Source organism: Neopelma chrysocephalum, unplaced genomic scaffold (genome assembly GCF_003984885.1).
Source record: "Neopelma chrysocephalum unplaced genomic scaffold, ASM398488v2 Primary Assembly neopelma1_43, whole genome shotgun sequence".
Classification (NCBI taxonomy): domain Eukaryota; kingdom Metazoa; phylum Chordata; class Aves; order Passeriformes; family Pipridae; genus Neopelma; species Neopelma chrysocephalum.
Genome location: NW_020897702.1, coordinates 23,075,304 through 23,097,861, shown reverse-complemented (window position 1 = coordinate 23,097,861; position 22,558 = coordinate 23,075,304). Strand labels below are relative to the sequence as shown.

The window sequence follows — 22,558 nt, the reverse complement described above, 5'->3', positions numbered from 1 at the left end:
TAACCAGTACCCATCTACTGACTGGGTGGCCGTGTAGCTCCTGGTCACATGTAGCACAGCTGATCTTAAACAGCTCATCTTCAGTGGGAGATATGACTTCTGATCTCTCTTTTCTTTATTTAATAGTTTAAAAATTTGTTTTCAGGGAAAAGATGCACACACTCTAGCTTTCCACTTTGAAAGTGGAAGACTTTGAAACCTTCAACAAATTTGCTGACTTGTGATTAGATGATGCTAAAATTCTACATTTTAAAAATGGATTATCTTGATTAAACAATTACCTATTTGGATTCTGGAGGGTTGCAGTACATGGTGGGTTTATAGTATTTAAAAAGGTAAAGAATGGAGGGAGAAATCTGTGGGGTGATGGTTGGGTAGCAATCTATCATGTTTTGTCTGCAGTGTGTGCCCTTTGTTCAGTTTTCTTGGACTCTTTGTAGGTGAATTCTATGTTTTCCTCCCAAAATGGAGGTTATCCCTATGAAGTCAATGAAGACATTGACTGCTCTGTACCAGGAGTAAAGCAATTTCCAGTGTAGGGAACAGAATACCTTTCCTCGTTGTTTAATCAACCAGCTGACTTCCATAGCTTTCTAAAGGTAGATTCCTTACAAGCTCTTCATAGAATCACAGAATGGTTTGAGTTGGAAGGGGCCTTAAAGATCATCTAGTTCCAACCACCCTGCCATGGACAGGGACACCTTCCACTAGACCAGGTTGCTCAAATCTCTGTTCAACCTGGCCTAGAATATTTCCAGGGTTGGGGCATCCACAGCTTTTCTGTGCAATCACCCTCATCATAAAGAATATATTCCTTATATCCAACCTGAATCTACTCTCTTTCAGTTTAAAACTTTGCCCCTTCACTCCAGGCCGTGGTAAAAAGTCTCTCTCCATCTTTCTTATAAGCTCCCTTTAGGTAGTAGGAGGCTGCCCTAAGGTCTCCCCAGAGCCTTCACTTCTCCAGGCTGAACAAGCCCCACTCTCTCAGCCTGTCTCCATAGGAGAGGTGCTCCAGCCCCCTGATCAACTTGGTGGCCTTCTCTGGACCTGCTCCAACAGGTGAATGCTGTTCTTGTACAGGTGGCTCCAGCTGGATGCAGCACTCCAGGTGGGGTCTCACAAGAGCAGAGCAGAGAATAATGCAAGTGAACAAGGCAAACTGGCCCTAAAGTTTGAAATTGAGCCTGTAAGTTTGCATGCTTATAATTTTTTTCAGTCTTGCAGTAGCAAAAAGATCCCAGAATTGTTTTGTTGGTTTTTTTTTTCCCCAAATTAAAAACAAATGACTAACAAAGTTCAGCTCTCATTTTAGCATCAGATTTGGGCTATAGTCTTGTGCCTTATGGCTTGCTCCATGCTGCTAGTACAAGGTGCTACTGAACCAGTGAATCAGATTGGTTCTTTGTGCACCTGTTGCTGGCACTGATGATGGGATGATCAGGCATGTTGTGGAGTTGTTGTTACACTCTAGTTTCTACATACAACACTCAAGTTGTGTGTAAAGACTTCAGGAAAGACTACAAGAAAAAAAGTTATTTGTGCCCTTTTGTGAAAACTGTGCAAAGGTACAGGTTTCAGGGTTCACACCTGTTCTTTGAAGAGAGATCCACAGCTTTGCTCATGACTTGAGCACCTTCTTGTTTTGGTTTCCAAACTCCTGTGGGCCTTGTTTCGTAATTTTCCAAAGCTCAATTCCAACTAAAAAAATTAAATCCTGCAATCTAAAAGCTTGCACTAGAATTCTGGGAAAAAAATTAATGAGATTTGCAGCTCTTTGAATGATCTTGGTATAGGAGCCAAGCATTGAGAGAGGCATAAAACAGTTTACACTATGTTGCCTTCAAGCTTTCTGACCCAGTCAGTTCCTGCTCCTTCTGCTGTGTTTGTCCAGGTGTGTTCTTAATTCCTTGCTTGGTTTTGGTGCAGTGGACAAATTTGCTGTCAAAGCAGCAGAAAGAGGGTGCAGCAGTCTACTTTGCCATTATGGAAGGATTCTTTCAAGGGATTCCATTGTGTTATAGATGGTAGTCAGGTTGCAGAAACATTATGGCCTTGCAGATTTTTATGAACCCTGCGTGGACTATGAAATATCCTTAATGCAAAGATATACTTTACTATCAGAACACAAGGATATAAAATCTTATTGTCTTTGAAAATGCTACACAGTAGTTACAGAGTGTGTGCATGTGTGTGCAAGAGGAAAACTGGAAATGTCAGTAATTAGTAGAATGAAGTTTGTGATTGGAAAGAAGGCAAAAATGGAGGAGGTCTGAGGCTTGTATGAAGTTGGTGACAAGTGTCTAGAAGAGAATGAGGAATGATTCAGTTGCTTTGATGAATTATTCTGCACTACAGGCTCTCTAACAGCTGTGATTCTTCAAAGAAAGTGATGACTTTCTCCTCTCTGCTCAGTCTCCTGTCGAAGTGCTCTGCAGACATCAGTGCTTCTCTGGTACTCCTCTCATACAGATCATTGATACTACTGCCTTTTGTTTTCTTCAAAGATATTAAAACACTAGAGTGATTTCCAAGGTCCTTGTTCTCACTCTGAACCATAGACAATGTCATCCATTAATCACAGGTGTGACCTTTACTAAGTCTTCTATTCTTCCTTTTCAAATTTTGATTCAAGTTATCTGTGGAAAAAAGGTATCTATATGGTTTTACATTGTCAGTATGCACTATGTCCTTTGCTCCAGCTGGTGCACGCTTTCAGGAGGGATGGATCCCTTACTCCCCATGGTCTCTTGGCTCACCACTTCTACACAAAGGCCTTCTTGGAGTCCATTTAGAGAAAGAAACTGAAGAACTAGAAACTCTATACAACCATACTTTGCTTTCTCTGTTGCAGAGACTTTGTCTGGGTTTGTGACACCTGTGCAGCTGTCAGTCACTGCCTTTGATGCAGATCCTTCAAACGTATGTTCCTTGACCAAAAGCCAGGTCTGCCAAAGCTTAACAAGGAACAGAGAGCACACCTGAGCAAACATGGTAGGAGGAGCATGGTGGGTCAGGGTCAGAGAGATCTCCCCAGTGCTGACCTCAGTGGGTGCAGCTCCTGTCAGAAGTCTTCCAGAATCTGGACCTCTCTGGCTATGATTACTGATAGATCTGGATCATGCTTTATGTAGGAAAATTGGGTTTTAGACAAAAAATTTGTAAGTTTGCCTGTCAGGCTCTTTTCAGTGGTGCTGAGCAGTAGGATAAGAGGCAGTGGACAGAAACTGATGCACAGGAAGTTCACCTGAAGACAAAGGAAAAAATACTTTACCATGTGGGTGACCATGCACTGGAACAGATTGCCCAGAGAGGCTGTGGAGTCTCCCTCACTGGAGATATCTGAGAACTGTCTGGATGAAATCCTGTGCAATGTGCTCTCAAATGACCCTGCTTGAGCAGAGAGGTTGGACCAGATGACCCCACTTGTGATCCCTTCCAACCTTACTTATTCTGTGATTCTCTGTGATTGTTGTTCTCAGTAATGTGACCTCTTTCTTTGTGAAGGACACAAAGAAACAAGAATAGGGAGAATGTGTTCATCAAAATAAAAAGTGTCCAGTCTTCCTTGTCTAGGAGCCTAGGACTGATTTAGACCAAACCAAAGCTGATGTCTAGAATCAGTTGGGATATCTGGCCTCTGGCTAGTTATCTCAATCAGGTAAGCAGTGAAATATTCACTTGAGACAAATGCAATACTAGCTAGCACTAACAGCTCCTGTGCATAATGGCATGGTGACAGAGGTAAAACAGTCTTCCCAACCCCATCTGGAAAAAGAGTATGGAGAGCACTGGAAACAGGGATCCCAAGCTGGCTGAAAATTTTTGTGCATCCTGTAATCTGCTTTTGTCAGATGAAGAGATCCCAACAGCTTGAGTAACACCATGTTGGGATTCAGATATGGAAGTCTTAGGCTGCATCAGCGCTATTAAACAGCACTGGAAAATATTTCCATGCACAAAACTGTAGCTGTCTGTATTATTAAGACGGTATCTGGTACATTTCAGCCTGTGCTAACACTATCTCTCACAAGTCTCAGATGTAGTTTGTGAGTTAATGCAATCTGTGTACTGCTCACAACAGGCATTTTACATGGTGACCATGCTTTTCTGGAGGCCAGGCTGGTTAAACAGCCCAGTTGTCTGTGCTCTGTACAGGTTGCCATCAGTGCTGAAAAGTTTTCAACATATTTAATTTGTGAGTTTAACCCGACCCTCAGGTTCAAAAACAGAACCTAAAGGCTGTCTGCCCCAGACCTTTCAGACCCAGACATGAACAATGAAGAACTGGAAGCAGTTCCTGAGGACTCCTCCTTGCAGATGGTGCCATGACTAATGGCTGTTGCAGGGCACTGATAAAGACCTCTGTGGGCCAGTATTTATTTCCATTTTCCTCATTGTATGAAGGGAAGGAAAAGGCAAAATCATTAGCTCATTAGTGGTTGCTGGCTGGTGGTAGTGTTTCTACACCGCTTCCTTACACACATGCAAGAATTTGCTGCCATTCTCAAGCCAAACAACCTAAGGAGATCCATATCCCCATAACCTGATCCAGAGCTACTGAACTCTGTCCCAAATGACAACACTGCCTGCTGTGTGCAGGGTGAGCTCTTGTTGCAAGCTGCCCAGCAGCAATCCATCTCCAGCTGAAACAAAGGGATGCAAGTGACAAGTGATCAGGACCTGGCCTGGGTCACTGATCAGCAAAGTTCTCACTGTTTTTTTTACCAAGAGAAGTCTGTTTGGTCAGGTGCCTCCATGGCAACCTTGCAGGAGAGGATGTTCTGAACTTGTGAATGAGAGCCAAAGTGGCTGCTGTTGCCTAAAGGGCACTTGGCACAGTGCACCTTATCACTTACCGCTGCCTGTGTGTAATCCCAGGAGAGAGGGAGAGGTGGGGAGAGGCTGGCTCCTCCCCCATCCCACCTCTTCATTTAGGCTGTCCTAGAAGAAATTACAACCCCCCCCCAAATTAGCCTCAGTGATTTCACAGGAAGAGAGCCATTGGGCAGCAGGAGTCCCCAGGATGAGGATAGCCATCCTCCTGAGCCTTCTGTTCCATGCTGCAGCTGCTTTTCACCAACTGTGAGTGATGCTGAACTCCTGTTTCAGTCTCTTTCATGAAGGCATCAGTCTAGGTAGATGGAGCATGTCCCATGCTATCAGTTCTTGTGCTTCCTGTTCTATCAGATCACCCCAAAGGGTAGCTGAGTCATTTGCCTTGCCTCTCATGCTTTAGATTGACTCCTATGTGTCAATACAAGCCAGCTTTTTAGGGGACTTCCAAGTCAGACCTTAGGCCCGGGGACTTCTTCTAAAGACTGCATGGGATGCTTTTTGGGAGTTCAGGACATTACTGGAGTAAGAGGTTTGAAAAAGGTTATAGGGCTATACTTCAGCTAATCAATCCTGAGATTAGCTCAGCTGGTTAGAGCATGGTGCTGATAACACCAAGGTTGTGGGTTTGATTCCTGTATGGGCCATTAACTTTCGGGTTGGACTTGATGATCTTTGTGGGTCCCTTCCAACTCAGAATATTCTGTGAAAGCAGAAACTGTTTCTCAAGTTTTAGTGATGCAATCACTTTGCTGTGTTCACTGTTGCTCTTGAATATTGACTGCAGCCGTGGCACATTGGTGAGGAATTCTGCAGTAGTGGGCCACAGCAGGGAAGGTTTTTTGCATTTCTTGAGCCTTCAAATTGATGCCACCTCTGGTATCTTCCCCTGACCCAGACATTACCTGGTGGTAATCCCTGCAGCTCTCCGCTACCCGTCCACCCAAGTTGCCTGCCTCCATATCACCTGTCATGAAGCAAAGCTTCAAGTGAACCTGGTCTTGGAGCACTCTGCAGGACATGAGCTCTTAATGCAAGAAACCATCCAGAAGAAGAAAACCTTCCAGTGCACTAAGTTTTGGGTGAGCCACCCTAGGCAAATGCCATCACTGATTTTCCCTTCAGGAAATCTCTTGCGTCACCAGGGGTGATGTGGATAGGGTCTACTTTGTCTTGGTGTGAGCCAGTTAGGAAGAGGAGTGGGTGGTGCCTAGAGATGCATAGCCCAGCACAGTATCTGTTGGTTAGCATTGAATTTCCTTTCTAAATCTATTTTTTAAATGGAATTTACATTTGTTAAAATCTACCACAGTTCTGGATACATAAGAAGAACCTACCTGTTTCCTTCTCTTCCATTACAGACCAGATAAAGCAGCTTTAGCTCTTCTCTGAAGGACTTGTGCAGGTCTGCAGTTAAAGCTTGGGGAAATGGTGTTTTGCATGACGTACTGCGAGTTCTGTAGTACCTGAAGTCAGGCAGCAACTGAGCTCTTGGGAGCTACTGAAGACTAGTTGGATGGAAATGGATGTGCTTGTTGTTTTTAAACAACATCTTAGATGTTATTTATTGTTGGTGAGAACTTAGCAAAGATCTAGGATAAGGCAGACGTCTAAAAAGTATCCCTTCTATTATACTGTATACTCTGTGCTGAGGCTGCTGGAGTCTTTGGCTGCCAGAGTCAGGAAGACTCTCTAGTTGTGTTTCCTAATCTGGATTTCTTACTTGTGTGTGCTGGGTAGTTCTGAAGGCCTAGTATTTGAGGCTGTGCTACACCTTGATCTTTCTCTTTTGGTTCTCTGTTACCATCTCCCACCTTTCTATCATCTGCCCATCTTGCTGAGGAAGTCTGAAGACTCAGAGGTGTCAGGCACCTGCTTGTCACCAGTGGGAAAAAAGGACAGATTCCATGACATGCAGGGCCTCCTGCTGTTGTGTAGGACTGAGTGAGATCTGGATGTGATCTGGATCCAGAGATTGGAAGAAGTGTCCTGGGACAGCTGGAAGGAACTGGTTAGTTCTTCCACTTTACTCTCAGTTCCTGCTCAGGGCCCCCAGAAGATTACTCAGTGCCTGTGTGCTCTTCTCTCTCTGTCTGTATAGGTTGCACCTCCAGCTGATGGCACAGAGGAAATTGCCACTGTCAAACTGACCATCACAGGTGAAGGGGTCAATATTGAGGAGAAGAAAAAGGTCCTGATCTGCAAGACCAGGAGTGGCACCATCATCCAAACAGACAAGCCCATCTATCAGCCAGGGCAGACAGGTGAGGTGCAAATGGGAGGAACTGTGGGCCCTAAGCTTTCTGCTGGTTACACCATGTGGAAAGCCTGCAATTACTTGAAATACATGAACAGTCCTAGCAGAAGGCTTTGAGACAATGTCTCTTGCTGAGTGATGTTTTCTGTGGCTCTAATGTCCAACTTATGATGACTGAAGTTGCAGGAGGCAGTAGGATAATGATAACCATGTTCATGATATCTTACATGTGGGAATGTAAGTGTCGCATGTTACCACAAATGTGTCTAGAATGGAGACAGGATGGGGAAACGGAGCAGGGGTTTGTAGGGAAGAACTGACATCTGATAAATATATTCCCTGATTTCCTTGCCTTCAGTGAAATTTCGCATTGTGACTCTGGATGAGGAATTCATTGCACTCAACGATTCGGTAAGTCAGTCCTGGGGCACTATGGAAAAGGCTGCCTTGTACCACGCATGGATCCTACTTTCTTTCTACCCTGCTTGTCTGCTAAAGCTCCAGCTCTTCCACATTCATCCCTGGGCCAGGCCTGACGGGTGTCCAGAGGGGAATAGTAACTCAAATAAAAACTGGTAACTCAGGAAGATGGCAGGGGTGTACATGTCTTTTGCTCATCCTGGTAGAATAGTCATGTAAGCACAAGCATGTGACATACTGATTCCTGATGTGGTGGTGTCACATGGGGAGTGAATAGTTTGTAAGTCGGGTTTTCCTTGTTGTGGGGAAGGGTGCTCTTAATCTGGCCTCTACAAGCTGGAACATGGGAAATGCTGACTAGACATTAGGACAAGCTTTTTCATTGCAACAATATGGAAACGTGTCCAGAGGAGGCATTTTCATCATTGGAGATGTGCAGAACCCAGCTAGAGAAGGCTATGGGCACAAAGACATGCTTCAGCAGGGTGTTAGACTAGATGACCTCCAGAGTTTCATTCCAAACTCTGTGATCCTATACCTCTGTAACTCCCTTGAGACTGCAGGTGAACCAGAGCTAGGTCTGTTTGGGTAGTGACTTTTCCTGAGTTTTTCTGCCAGGAAGTCATTAGCAAGTGCTGGGCGGTCTCCAGATTGGATTTTCCTTTCCCTTTCTTCAGACCTTACTGTAAGGAACCCACCTGGTATTTCTCCTTTTTGGTGGCATTTGTTTTACTTTGTATTGTTATCAGGGCTCTAAGTTTCCAAATCACTAGTTGTACATCCTTCAGAGAGGGCTCTGCATCTGAAGTGCCTTGTGTGTGATGCTGGCATGTATTTCTCCCTTCTAATATTTTTGTCTTTTTCCCTCCCCAGATTTCTTTGTTTCTCCAGGTGAGTGATGCTGAAATCCAGTGTTAGAGTAATGATGATGGCAGTCATTTCACTGTGCTATTCATATTCAGTTTCTGGTAGTTTTACGGACCTCTGAGTGGAATAGTAGACCTTTTTTGTTGTTAGATATTGAATTCTTAAATTAACATACTCCTTCAGCTTCTTTTTTATGCACTTATTTGAGGTTATGCTCCCAGTTACTTCAGTGGAAAGCTCAGTTCTTCTAGACTTGCGGGAGTATATAGACATAACTTAGATGTTTATGTAAGAAAGTTAGAACTGTGAAAAATCTTTCCTTAAGATTGGAATTTAAATAAATGTAGAAAGAGACTCAGATACTGGGAGCAGAACCTAGGCACTAGAGTATCTTCAAAATTTCGTGATTAGTCTATACCAAACCTCATTCCTTAGCTATAGAACCTGGTAATCTACAGGACTGAAATCCTAAAGGTCAATTTCTATGGAATGTGGACCAGTGAGGAACAACTGTTTCTGTCTTTCTTGTGGATGTAGGACCCTAAGAACAACCAGATAGAGCAGTGGCTGAACGTGGTTCCTCAAGATGGCATTGCAGATCTGTCTTTCCAGCTGAGCGATGAGCCTCTGCTGGGAACATATGTCATCAACGTAACCAGCACGAAAGCATATGGCAGCTTCTCTGTTAAGGAGTATGGTATGAGCATGTGGGGGTTTGTCTGAGCTGCAGGGGGGACCTCGTACTCTTGGTCTCGGAAGCTGGGTGTTTATTCCTTGATAACCATCCTGGGAGCAAATGGGACAAATAGTAGCATCTGTCACAGAAAAGAGTCGAGCTGAGGCTCAGGGGAGAGACCACTTTGGGACCTTGGGTCAGTGTGTGGAAGGAATGTTGTGCATGACCGCAGACCTTTGACACAGCTTATTCCTGCAGATCTTAGACAAAACAAGGTAATTTAGGATAGGCTTTGCCAGAGAATATGAAGTCCAGTGCCATCTAACTTCACTTTCATTCCCTAATCAACTGTGTTGGGAGACTAGTTTTCTCTCACTGCAAATAGCTGTCAGAAGTGCAGGTTCATGGACATGTTTGGTTTTACTTTGGAAAGGAGCAATCAACCAGAGCCTATACATAAATCTTTTAAAGACACGACAGAAATATTCCCTTTCTGTTTCTCACCTCCTTCCTTCTTCATTTCCTGTCTCTTATTCTACCATAGTCTGTCTTCATGTTGATTCTCTGTGAAGGCTGTCCCTGGCCTGTGTTTCCTACAGTTCTCTGTTTTTTCCTTCCAGTGCTGCCAAAATTTGAAGTGATCTTTGAGGCACCAAATCAGATTTATGCCCTAGATACAACCTTCCCGCTCCGGATATGTGGCAGGTGAGGATTCTCATTGGAGGGTTGTCCCTGTGTTAATTCCTGGCCTGATGAGCACTTCAGTTACAGGAGGCCAGAATCTTCCATGGCCACTGTTTGCACCCTGATGCAACACAAAACGTTCCTGTAACTATTATTCTGATACTCTAATGCCCCTTTTCTAAAAACATTCAACAAGTCTCTACACACAAAACCTGGGGGAACAACCTACCCTTTGACAAGCAGCCATTTTTTAGTTTTTTTTGCAGATGCATAGTAGATACTTGGTGTTCATCTGCAGAACAAACCCATAGGAAATGAAGGGAAGCTTTTCCAGATTATGCTCTAGTGGAAACTAGAGAAGTTTGAAAATTAATTGCCCCAGATACAATCCAAGGACAACACTAGAACTAGCCTCATGTAAAGATACTTTCTTAATGAAAGGCACTTGCTTAATCACACACGTTTCTGCCTGTTAGATGATGCATGCCTTCAGCATATCCTGGGGTTATTGCGGGTGTTGCTGATGTATAGTGCAGAGCTCTGTGCTGAGTCAGCACCTAGAACACTCTGGTTTCCCAGAATAGATTAGTTTAGCACTAATTATATCACAGAGCCCTTGATCTCCCATCGCTGCAGTGCCCTAGTCTGACATTGCTTTACTGGGTCAGGACTCCTGGGCCTGTTGTATGGCTGCCACTCTTGAGCTGTATTGTGAATATCTGTGAGTAAGTGGTCTCTGGGTCTATGCAAAGCAAGCCCTGTGTTCTCCCACTATATGTGACTGTCTCTGCCTTTCCCTGCTTCCCCAAACAGATACACCCATGGGAAAAGCATCCAGGGAATAGTTTATGTGAGCCTTTGTCAGATGATAGCCCCATTCCTGCCCAGTGCTTCAAAACCCAATCTCTGCCACAAATTCAACAACCAGGTGAGATGCTCAGGAAGAGGTGAGGCTTATTCAGAGACTTTTGTGCTAGTAAGGCAAGGCTGCTAAAAGCTTTTGCTGAAGTAATAGTGATGTCACCCAATTTCTTTAGCTGCTTGCTCAGTGTTCTACTGTGCTGCTTCTCAGTAACTGTGCCTGATGATTATGAGTGGGCTTGCATCATGTGCCTGCTCCACATCCTGGACTGCTGTGCCAAAAGGCAACTCCCTGAGAGCAGGGGTTTTGCACTGCTGTTTCTGCACCATTTTGATAATTTCTAGCCTTCTGCCTTGCTCAGACCTTGTTTCCTGTACTTTCAGACAGATGAGGCAGGTTGCTTCTTCACAAATGTGAGTCTGTCCTCCTTCAGTCGAGACTTTCGGTATTATCAGGACAGCATAGTTGCAGAGGCCTCGCTGGTGGAGGATGCCACAGGTGATTCTGGAAATGTTTCTGGTGGCTGGGAAGTTGCACTAATCTTACCAAAAGCACTTTTGAAGACTTTCAGGCTAGCAAGAGATGTGAGCTTTCTGAGCCCATTAGGGCCTGCTGTCAAACCTCACAGATACAGAGCCAGCAATTCCTGATGGGATGACACACTCATTCTGAGTACCTACAGTCTCAGGTGGTGAAGCTCTCTAAGGGCTAGAAGTCAAGTGGGAGGAAGACTAGATACCCAGAGTCGTGGGCAGATCACCATCATGATATGAAATGTGTGTGCAGCTCAGCATGTCCATTAGTACTACCAGTGGGTCATCCTGCAGGGAAATGGCTGAGGGATGCTTGGCTTTCTTGCTCCTTCTCTTATGCTTCTGTTTTACTGCTTTCATTCAGAGATACAAGTCAATGCTTCCTGCAAATTACTCATCTCCAGGATTGGTGGGATGGCCTTGTTTGATGATGTGAATTCTTACTACCACACTGGAGAGATGTACAAGGGGAAGGTAATTCACAGTTACAGTCCTTTGAAGGAGAGAATGTGAACAATGCTTTCATAGTGACTGTTGTCTATTGTCTTTTCTGACCTCACCTTCAGCCAGGGGTTTGAGCCAGAGACAAAACTTTTGAATTGTCAAATGTGAGAATAACACCCAAGACTGACATTTGCCAAATAAGCCATGAGTAGCAGCAGCTATGGGCATCCGTATGTGGAGTCCAAACCCAAACATTTGGAATCTCAGCAGCCAGGAAGCCTTTTGCTGTGAAGGAATGGAGAGCATCAGAGGTTGGACCAGATGACCCACCGTGGTCCCTTCCAACCATACCCATTCTGTGATTCTCTGACTGTGATTCTGTGATTCTGTGAATGAACATGGTACCACAAGTGATAATGTGACATGACCAGTAGCAGTGTTGATAATCTTATTAATGACTGAAGGGGTGATCTTGCTGGCTTTGGAAATGCTCCTCCTGACTTGGAGAAGCAGGAGATTCGGTCTCCTGATTAGACTCTTCTGCACTTCTCTTGTTCACCATGATGTTCTCAGATTAAAGTCATTGACTACCGAGGCAAGGCATTGAAGCACAAAGAAGTCCTCCTTGTAGTAAACAGCGGTGAGCGGCGATTTAAGGAGAAGTACATTACTGGGCACTCTGGGACAGCTTCATTTAGCCTGGACACAACTGCTTGGAACAGCACCTTGGTCTCACTGGAGGTAAGTGAGGAAGGCTCTGTCTTGTGGCAGGGGAAGGACAGTAGTTCCTGAAACACCTCAGCTTGTTCTGGATCTTGGCTCCCTCTGAGAGCTTATTCTCCAGGTCCCAGTTACTTTTCTCTTGAGGTCTCCACACAGAGACCTGTGCTTTGGTGTTGTTCAGATCATCTTACCGAGGTGCAGCTTTGGTGATTTGCAGCTAACTTGCTTAACTAGGGAAATTAACTTGTTTGAGTTTTTTGTCTCACCAGGCAAGTGTCCTGCATCAAGATTTGGATAGAGAGCCCGGGACAATTGATTTGAGTTACCAGCGAGCCTCTTATTTCATACGTCCATTCTACAGCATCAGCAGGAGTTTCCTCTCTATTGTTCGTGTGCCAGAAACAATGCCCTGTGGTAAAAAGCAATCTGTCCAGGTGGACTTCAGAATTTATGAGGAAGACCTGGAACATGGGCCCAAGCGTGTCATTTTCTCCTACTTTGTGAGTTTCTGGGGAAGTGCTAGTGGGTGACAGCTGAAAGCACAAAATCAGCAGCTCTTAAAGATTCAAGCCTGATATTTGATAGATTTGGCTTAGCCCAGGACAGGTAGCTCATCCAGTCATCATGGGGCTGGATCCAGGTTTCGATTCTGGGACTGCAGTAATAGCAAGGAAGGCAGAATCTTTCTTTTAGGCTCTGCACAGGTGCAGGGCAGGTGTTGAACTTACCTGTCCTCCCCCGAGTCTCTTCATCCCCTGAACTCTCCTTACTAGCCAAGAGCGAAAAAAGGTAATATCTCTTTTCCCAGCTCCACCTAATCTCCAATTTCAGGGTTACTTTGAGCTTCACAGTGATCTCAAAGACTATGTAACTATGTGACTGTCCCCTTCTGTATTCTTCCCTAGGTCACAGGAAAAGGACGGATAGTCCATGCAGGTCAGAAGACTATTTGGGTTGGGCTTCCAAGAAGTAAGTGCACTCCTCAGTTTCATGTTTAGCGAGCACTCAGTGGTCTGTGGCATCAACTCTCATTTGGATATGTGGTGTAAGCCTCTTCGTGGTGTGGAGGTGGCTCACTACTTCTCCGTTGTATCAGAGCAACGTGCCTTTCCAGTTTTCTTGTTTCCTTTACCCTCCTGCTTTGAACCAAGAGAAGAATGCTCAGCATTTCCCAGCCCATAGGCTCATCCTCTGTTGTCTTCATTTTCAAAGTCTCCTTTTGCTGCTCCTGCAAGTGGCATGAAACTATAGCCTTACCCTCCACAGCAATTGTGTCTACAAATAATCTGAGTAGTTAGGATGCCACAACTTATAATTTTGATGGGTGTTGACCCACTGTTGCCTACTTCTTCAGCTCTTATTTTTTCAGACCTGAATTATAGGTGCTTTGGGACAAAGGTCACCTCTTTTTTAGTTACAGGATGGGAGATGTTTGGTGACAGGAGACTTTGAAAGATATCTGACACTTTCTTTGTGGAACCAAGCTTGAACTCCAAAGTACCTTTTCATGTCCTTGAGGCAATGAACAGAACCAGGAAGAGTCATTTGCTAGTCTTGAATGCCAGATTCAGAGATGTGCTGATTATTTCAGTGGTCTCCAAAAATCTCCTCCATCATGAAATACTTGAAGAAAGGAATTAAACAGGCACATGCAGAATGACAAAAGCTGATCAGAGTCCATTTTCACTACCAAATCTACTTTCTCTTATTCCCTCCTTCTCCATCTAGTGCTGGAAGGCTTCTTCTCCATCCCTCTTACCTTCAACTTGACCTATGCCCCAACTGCAAGACTGGTTGTTTATGTTATCTTCCCTAATGGAAAAATCATTGCTGATTCTGCCACCTTCAGTGTCTCCATGTGTTTCAGAAATAAGGTAGGATTTGTGTCTGAGGCGATGACTAAATATGTGGTAGTGTATGTGTCTGTTGCAATGAAAGGAGAGACTGTGTAGCTGTGTGTGGCTGATACTGTGTGGGAAGCTGTCATGTGAACTGCAGTTTGTGGGTGGTGAGGTGTACTGTGATGTACGGAGCAAGTGTGTGCTGAGCATTGTGGGGGCTGCCGCAATGTTTGGGAAAGGCAGGGAATTGCTGTCTGTCTCCATAGGCATGTATAGGAACTGCAGCCTAGTAGGATCATAGCCCAGCACAGCACAGGTCATTAGTGTGATTCCCAGGAGAGCTCAGGGCTGCTCTGCTGCTGCAGTAGACACTTAGAATTGTTATTATATGGTGTTGGGATGACATCTGAAAGTGGATGATGGAAGAAGTGGATTTTACTGGCCATCCTAAAAATGCTGAGTACTTGTGGTTGTTTTGACATCCATGGGAATATGCTTTCTTGGCTGTCTTGCACTCCAAAGATGAACTTCTGAGGACTGGCATTACCCCTGCTCCACAGCTCCACAGCTGTTTGTCTGCTATAGACAGTCAGATTCAAGCAAGAACAGGAAGAACTTCAGGAAACTGAGAACAACCCCACAAAGAGCCTGGGAATAAGGACTAGGCTTAATTTTTATCTGAGGCTTCAGAAGAAAGGGCTTCAGAAGACAGCCGTGTGAGGTGTGTTATCATGACTGGCTGGTTTGCTGGATAAAGAGAGTGGTGTGTTCTCACTCCACAGGAATATCTCCATGCAGCCACTGATGATTCCCCCTGTGCTGTCTTTCCTATTAGAACCTCAGTGTGATGTTTTTTAGATACCTTCTGGGGGTTCCTGGGAGGTTCCTTGGGTTTCTGTCCAAGGCAAGTTCTTGGAAACTCTCTTCATGTAGGTCCCTATGGTGGCCAGCATCAGAAATATCATTCAGGTATTGCCTGCATTCTTCCCATCCAGGTGGAGCTGGGTTTCTCAAAGCCAGAGACTCTTCCTGGTTCACAGGTCGGTCTCCACCTGCTGGCAGCTCCTGGATCCATGTGTGCTGTCTGGGCTGTGGATCGAAGCACCCTTTTGATTAAGCCAGGAAGAGAACTCAGCAGCCACTCGGTGAGTGAGCCTGTTCTGACTTCTTCCATTCCCTCATAATGACATGAAGAGGGAGGGAGGCCACTGCATCTGTGCAGAGCTTATCTCCAAGAAAATCAAAGCACGGCCCAGAGGGATCAGCAGCACTCTCAGCATGTCATGGCTAGGGATTAGGGGTTAAGAAAGAGGTTGAGCATCACTCAGGGCACCAGTGGTAAGATGACTTCTGTTGTTCTGTCTTGTGTTCAGTTCAGTGGGCTGTGCTGGCTCTGTCAGAGGAGAGCCCGGGAAGAGTGACAGCAGGCCTGGGCTTTCTGGCACGTGTTCGTGCACAGTAGCCAGAAGCAATTCAAACACGCTTTGGATGTATGACAGGAAGAGAATGGCAGGTTTAATTCATGCTGATTTTATTTTTTGCTTTTTCTTGCTTTCTCAGGTCTATGGGTTGTTCCCATCTGTTTATAACTCCAGGTATCCTCACCAAGTGTCTGAAGATGATCATTCATGTGGGTTCCCAAATTCTGATGAGCCTGATGTGTTTACAGCATTCAGGGTAAAAATGGTTGATTTGGCGGGTTGAGATAATTTATGAACTGAGGGGAATGTAGCCCCCTGACTTTACCAGTATCCTGGGGATGCTGTTATAGACAACACAGGGAACAGGTGCAGTTTAGGCCCTTGTAACTCACTTGTTATTTGAATAAGTGACTTGAAATGTTGACTCAGGAAAAATTTTTGTGTGGTTACCACACTTTGGTTATGTGACTCAAGATGCCAAGGATTATTGGTTACTTTAACTGGATTTCACATAATTTGTTTAAATCTCCACAGCATGAGCAATTGCACCCTGCAGGCTGAGAAGGTGTGATATCTAAATGACCATGTGTTTGAAAAGGAATAAATCTGGCTGACTCAGGCCAGATGAATTAGCTCAGAAGGCCTTGTTTGCCCATTGCTGAGGATCTGAATTATTCCCTCTTAAAATGAAGCAAGGGAGTACTTTGCCAAGCCAGAGTGCAACCAAGTCCCCACTGTGTGAGGGGACAGGAAGGCACAGGGCAGAGGGCAGTGAGGAGAGGACAAACTTCTGGTGATTCAGTTCTTTCTTTTTCCCACAGGAAATGGGGTTGAAAATTATGTCCAACACCAATATCAGGAAACCCAGAGTGTGTCCAACCACATCACTGACAACTAAGCTGCAGAAAACAGGAGTGTTTATTTCTAGGCCCATGCTGATGTTTGCCCAGCCCCATAAAGCATATAATAGTAAGCATTTGCCAACTGTTTCTTCTTACATAGGGTGCTTAGTCTTTCAGGTGAAAGCAGTCCTGGGTTTGAGCCAATCCTGTAATTGCAAATGGAGGAGAAAGAGCGTTCCCTGGGTGATAGTGTAGAGGCTGCCTGAGGCTCACAGCTTCTGAAATATTAGAGATCTGTCTGAATACCAGGTCCTATCTCTGAGGTGAGGGAATGGTTCATGGTCTCATAGTGCCCACACATGCAAATAAAGCCAAAAGCACCTCTGTCATTTGAAATGAGGCAAGATATTTTAAAATTTGGGACAGAACCTTCTGTTCTGATGCCATGCTTTCAGAGAGCTGATTGGATTAGCTACAGCCTGCACTGTGCTGGAACTCTTCTGCTCTTATCCAGGACCTGAGGACACTGTGGTGACTAGATCTTTGTTATTTCCATCAGAACATCTGACATCAACCTATCAGCCCATTATGTTTCCACCTGTTTCTTCAGCTGAAGAGAAAGTACACAAGCCTTTTCCCCAGACCTGGCTATGGGATTTGTATTCTGTGGGGTGAGTAAACTGAGCAGTAGGGGTTTAGTCTGGGTCATTTAGTGTGGCTGGGAGTGGCAGCAGATGCAACTGAGTTTAGATCATAGGCAGCTGTGCAAAACACCCAAGGACATATGGTTGTGGGGCTCATACTTGTCAGGCTGTTTCTTATTGGAGCTGATGTCTGTATTAAATGCATTTTCCTCTACCAGACAATCATACAGAAATGTTGCCCGTCGATGGCAAATGGCTGGCATGGGAAGATAGAAAAGCAGGTGAAGTGCAGCAGAACAGCTTGGTTTACTGCCTCACTGTGCTTGTGGTAGCCCTGTGGGCTAGCATTTCCCAAACTGTGCTCGCAGGGTGTATCCTGGTATTCAGGGGAAACTGATGTCCATAGAAGTCCTTCACAGGACTGGGAATTGTGTCCTGTGAGAAAGGGTCAGTGTACACACAGAGTCTACTGAGGGAGCTTTTGGAGATTTTTCGTCTCAGACTTCAAGACTTTCTTGTCTGCTGTCTGGAGACTGGAGTAGGCTCAGGCCAGATGCCCCCACATCTGCCCTCTCCAACCTCCAGTGTCCTTCCAGATACAACCATCTCTTCACCCCCTAGCAGGAGATATCTCCTATGTGGTTTGTCCACCAACCTGATCTGAGCCAGCAAAATGTCTCTATGTTGTGTGTGTTGCCTTTCTGTATGTTCATGGCAAAAGTGAATGTTTTGACTCCAGTTACTGGAGTCAAATAGTATCACTGGCTTTAGGTAGGGCTGGTTTTATGTCTGCCATGGTAGCAGCCACAGAACAAAAAGCTGTGATGTGGGCACAGGGCAAGCCTCTGCCCTGTCTTCATGTTGGGCTTTAAGCTGTCAGTGTCTCACAGGACATTGAATGGCAGGATCTGTCTCTTCTGCTAAGCACTACTGATGATGGTCTTGTTGCTCTTCTGGTGTCTGGTTCTCCATCTCTAGGCCAAGAAGGATGAAATTGCTGACATCTCTAAACCATTTTTCGATGTGCAAAGGGCAAGCACTGTCTGATGTGATTGATGGCATCTTGCAGCCATGTAACCTATTGGCAAAAATGTTCTCTTGATATAAGCCTCTGAGGCAGGGGTCTCAACTTCTGCAAGGCCTTACTTGTAACCCTACAAGGGCTGCAAGTTCAGTAGGGCTCAGGGAATGAGATACACTGGAGAGAAGGACACAGTCTAGGTCACTGGGTGTGGTGTACAGCAAAATTCAGTTAAATGCTTCTGTTGCTGTCTGTTTCTCCTCAGTCCCAGTGGGAACAAGAATGTCACTGTCACTGTGCCTGACAGCACCACTGAATGGAAAGCAGGAATGTTCTGCACAGGACATAATGGCTTTGGATTTGCTTCAGCCTCCAGTCTGCTTGTTTTCAAGCCCTTTCTTGTGGAGCTGCCACTGCCATCTTCTGTGGTCCAGGGTGAGACCTTCAACTTGAAGGCCACAGTCTTCAACAACTTGCAGCAATGCATGAAGGTAGGTGAGCCCTGCATGAAGGTAGGTGAGCCCTGACAGGCTCTGTGAGAAAAGCGGGAGATGGCTGAAATCCATGGCCTGTGATCATAGAATCATGGAATGATTTGGGGACCTTAAAGATCATCTTGTTCCAACACCCCTGCCGTGGGCAGGAACACCTTTCACTAGACCAGGTTACTCAAGGCCCCGTCCAACCTGGCCTTGAATACTTCCAGGGATGGGGCATCCACAGCTTCTCTGGGAAACCTGTTCCAGTGTCTCACCACCCTCACAGTAAATAATTTCTTTCTAATATCTAGTCTAACCCTACCCTCTTGAGTTTAAAGCCATTATCCCTTACCCTATCACTGCATACCCTTGTAAAAAGTCCCTCTCCAAGCTCTCTTTTAGCCCTTTGAGGTACTGAAAGGGACTCTAAGATTTCCCTTGAGCTTTCTGTTCTCCAGGCTGAACACCCCCAACTCTTTCAGTCTGTCCCCATTGCAGAGATGCTCCAGCTCCCTGATTATCTTCATGGCCTCCTCTGGACTCGCTCCAACAAGTCCACATCCTTCTTACGTTGAGGTCCTTGAGCTGGACACAGAACTCCAGGTGGAGTCTCACCAGAGGAGAGGGAGAGAATCCCCTTCCTTGACCTGTTGGCCACGCCTGTTTTGATGCAGCCCAGGACACAGCTGACTTTCTGGGCTGCCAGCACACATTGATGGGTCATGTCAAACTTCTTGTCTATGAGCACCCCCAAGTCCTTCTCCTCAGAGCTGCTCTGAGAATTAATTCTCCACTAAGCCTGTGTTTGTGCTTGGGATTGTCCCGACCCAGATGCAGGACCTCACACTTGGCCTTGTTGAACTTCATGGGGTTCACAGAGGCCCATCTCTCAGGCCTGTCCCTTCCTAATTTCCCTTTTTAAGGAATAAGGTCCCTTCCTTATTTCCCTTTTTTAAAATGGGGGTTATGATTTCCCTTTTCCAGCAGAGGGAACTTCACTGAATTGCCATGGGTTGTCAGATATGATGGATAGTGGTTTAGCCACTTCCTCCACCAGTTCCCTCAGGACCTGTGGATGTATCTCATCAGGTCCGATGGACTTGTGCACCCTCAGTTTCCTGAGATGGTCTTGAGTTTGATTGTCTCCTACAGCGGGTGGTTCTTCATTCTCCCAGTCCCTGCCTTTGCCTTCTGTGACTAGAGCAGTATGGCTGGAACACTTGTTGGTTAAGACAGAGGCAAAGAACTTGTTGAGTGCTTCATCTTTCTCCGTGTCCCTGGTAACCAGGTCTACTGTTTCCTTCTGGAAAGGGTCCACATTTTCCCTAGTCTTCTTTTTATCACTACCATACCTATGAAAGCTTTTCTTGTTGCTCTTGTCATCCCTGTCCAGGTTACCAGGACTTTAGCTTTCCTAACCTGACCCGTGGCTACTTAAACAATCTCTCTGTATTCCTCCCAGCCTACCTGTCCCTGCTTCTACCCGTTAGGCTTCCTTTTGGTGTTTGTGATGTTTATTTATTACCATCTACCATCCCTGCTGCCCCTCCAGATCCAAATGACCCTGGAGGAGTTTGCACACTTCCAGCTGAAGCCATGCAAGGGCTGTGTCTACAGCAGCTGCTTGTGTGCTGGTGAAGCCAAGACCTTTCAGTGGAGTGTCACAGCTGAGCAACTGGGTGAGAAGAACAGGGAGGTGGGGTGGTGAAATTGGGAAGGGATGAAACCAAGGTGGAGATGTTTTGTAAAAGCTGACATAGAGTGAGGAGCTGGTTGCTTTGTTACCCAGAGAGTGCTCGTTTGCATTCATCCTAAGGTCCTGATTACTTGCAAGTCTGTACTAGGAGGTACAGGACCATATAGGGCTCTGATCAAATTTTTTGTTGTCAACAGGTGATGTCTGTTGTATTAATAGGAAGTGCTTCCTCAGAAGATATTTTATGTACCTACATGTGTGTTATTTTCAGGGATCATGAACATCACCCTCCACACAGAGGCTGTGGCCACCAAAGAGCTCTGTGGTGAAGAGATACCATTTGTCCCAAAACAAGGACAGAAAGACACAATTGTCAAACTCATTCAAGTCCGGGTCAGTGAAGCTGTTCTGTTACCTAAACCTAAAAATGAGCTTTGTGCAATACCCACATTTTGTATGTGTTTTGGGAGTTACCCCTTGCTATTCAAAATGTGTAATTAGCATCTCAGGCCCTGAGCTGGGCCCATCCGTGAGGGCTGATGGGTGTAGGAGGTAGAGGGGTGTCATCCACTTCATACCATGGAAAACTTTAAATGCTCTTTTATGTCCTTGCTCCTGAGTTCTCTGCTGAATCTCACAGCATCAGTTTTGCAGACATTCAGAAGTTAAAATATTCTGAAAATGTGTGGTAATTTTAATATGAAGCTTCTAATATGAAGTGAAAATGTTTGACAGTAATTTGCATTTTTGTGTGGTAATAATGATATTCCCTCTGACTGTCCAGTCTGAACTTGGATTTTGTCCATATCTACTTCTAATCCCCTTGTAATCCTGTTTCTCTCCTGTGTGCTCATTAAAATGCTACTTTTCTGTGCTCCAACAGCCAGAGGGAGTTTTGGTAGAAAAGGCTCACAGCTCCATCCTATGTCCCAAAAAAGGTAGAAAGATTGTTTTCTTCTTTCACCCTGCTTATCCCCCTCTTCCTGCCTAAACAGGTCCTGGATATTTTCACTTGTTGAAATATTTTCTCTGTCCGCATGACAAAGCTACCGAAGCATACTCTATTTGCAGTACCAGCTAGAGCTTTCCTCTAGGCAAGGATGTGGGGAGGTGCAGTCTTTTAGCATCAACACCCCTGACACTAATGTGGCAGCTTGAGGCCTTTTTCACCTGTGGGAAATAAAACCAGACTACTGAATATGGTGACACTGGAGGACATGTCTTAGGATTGATGTTCCTGTCCTGAATTTTATGGTGTATGATGGGGCCATCAGCTAATTTTGAGAGCACGAGGTTGTCATTGAGATGACAAGCCTGCAACTGAAATCTAAAACAAGATGGAGTAACTTCTGTAGAGAAAAACAGGTGGCTTTGACCACTGAGAGTTTCCAGGAGAAAATCCTCTCAACCTCTCTATGAAGAGGGCTGTTAGGACAGCACAGTCACCATGAGGTGGATGGAAGAAGTTGAGGGTGGAATGGGACAGGGATTTTTTGAGGTGTTTTGCAGTCTCTGTGACAGGAAAATGGGAAGTTAACACAGAATAGCCTTGAACACTTTCTGCAGATTTTGAAGGCTGTTTTCTTCACAATCTCTTTCTTTTTGTCTTCTCCACACCTTATCCAACTGGTGTTAGGAAATCCAGCACAGGAGTCTGTGTCACTGATGTTGCCTCTAAATGTGGTTGAAGGTTCAGTCAGAGCCACCATCTCAGTCACTGGTAAGGAATTCAGCTATGAATCCCATATCTCTGAGTTTAGCCCTAGGAAGGCCCAAACCCAGACTCCCACACACCCCCTTTCTGAGGTTTCCAAGGCTCCACTGCTTTGTTCTTCCCATGTATGTGGCTGGATTTCCTAATTATTGACAATCTAAAACACTCAGCATGGGAGAGAGTGTTCTGGCTTGCCCTGCCAGGGTGGGAATGTGTACAGTCCACATGAAGGGCAGGCACAGTGGAATTGATAAGCTGGCTACCAGTTATCAGTGGTAACTGATAAGTGGAGGTGCCCCCACATTGCTGTGCTGGGACTATCTTGTTTGGTGCACTGCTGGGAGCAGGTCACGGGTGGGAGGAGGTGAATCCCAAAGCCTACTGCCCAGGAGGTGATCAGGGTGCTTATGTTTCGTTTCAGGGGACCTCATGGGGACAGCACTGCAGAACCTGGACAACCTAGTGCAGATGCCCCATGGCTGTGGGGAGCAGAACATGGTGCTGTTTGCCCCTATTGTCTATATGCTGCAGTACCTGGAGAAGACCAGGCAGCTGACCCCTGAGATCAGGGAGAGAGCAACAGGATTCCTGCGCAATG

The 22,558-nt window shown here is 45.4% G+C and overlaps 1 protein-coding gene across 1 annotated transcript in view; it reads left to right on the top strand.

The window, feature by feature from the left end:
• The window catches only part of LOC113964925 (alpha-2-macroglobulin-like protein 1), a 32,659-nt gene that overhangs the window by 4,040 nt on the left and 6,061 nt on the right, over positions 1 to 22,558 (top strand). Inside the window, exons 5-27 of the mRNA XM_027677708.1 lie at positions 5,735 to 5,918; positions 6,938 to 7,100; positions 7,452 to 7,504; positions 8,387 to 8,404; positions 8,918 to 9,077; positions 9,677 to 9,761; positions 10,554 to 10,668; positions 10,986 to 11,100; positions 11,500 to 11,609; positions 12,153 to 12,320; positions 12,572 to 12,802; positions 13,208 to 13,271; positions 14,031 to 14,176; positions 15,139 to 15,288; positions 15,704 to 15,820; positions 16,386 to 16,533; positions 16,966 to 17,077; positions 18,337 to 18,562; positions 20,103 to 20,229; positions 20,518 to 20,639; positions 21,130 to 21,184; positions 21,883 to 21,966; positions 22,382 to 22,558. Coding sequence (XP_027533509.1) covers positions 5,735 to 5,918; positions 6,938 to 7,100; positions 7,452 to 7,504; positions 8,387 to 8,404; positions 8,918 to 9,077; positions 9,677 to 9,761; positions 10,554 to 10,668; positions 10,986 to 11,100; positions 11,500 to 11,609; positions 12,153 to 12,320; positions 12,572 to 12,802; positions 13,208 to 13,271; positions 14,031 to 14,176; positions 15,139 to 15,288; positions 15,704 to 15,820; positions 16,386 to 16,533; positions 16,966 to 17,077; positions 18,337 to 18,562; positions 20,103 to 20,229; positions 20,518 to 20,639; positions 21,130 to 21,184; positions 21,883 to 21,966; positions 22,382 to 22,558 — 2,930 coding nt within the window. The remainder of the gene's footprint in view (positions 1 to 5,734; positions 5,919 to 6,937; positions 7,101 to 7,451; positions 7,505 to 8,386; positions 8,405 to 8,917; positions 9,078 to 9,676; positions 9,762 to 10,553; positions 10,669 to 10,985; positions 11,101 to 11,499; positions 11,610 to 12,152; positions 12,321 to 12,571; positions 12,803 to 13,207; positions 13,272 to 14,030; positions 14,177 to 15,138; positions 15,289 to 15,703; positions 15,821 to 16,385; positions 16,534 to 16,965; positions 17,078 to 18,336; positions 18,563 to 20,102; positions 20,230 to 20,517; positions 20,640 to 21,129; positions 21,185 to 21,882; positions 21,967 to 22,381) is intronic.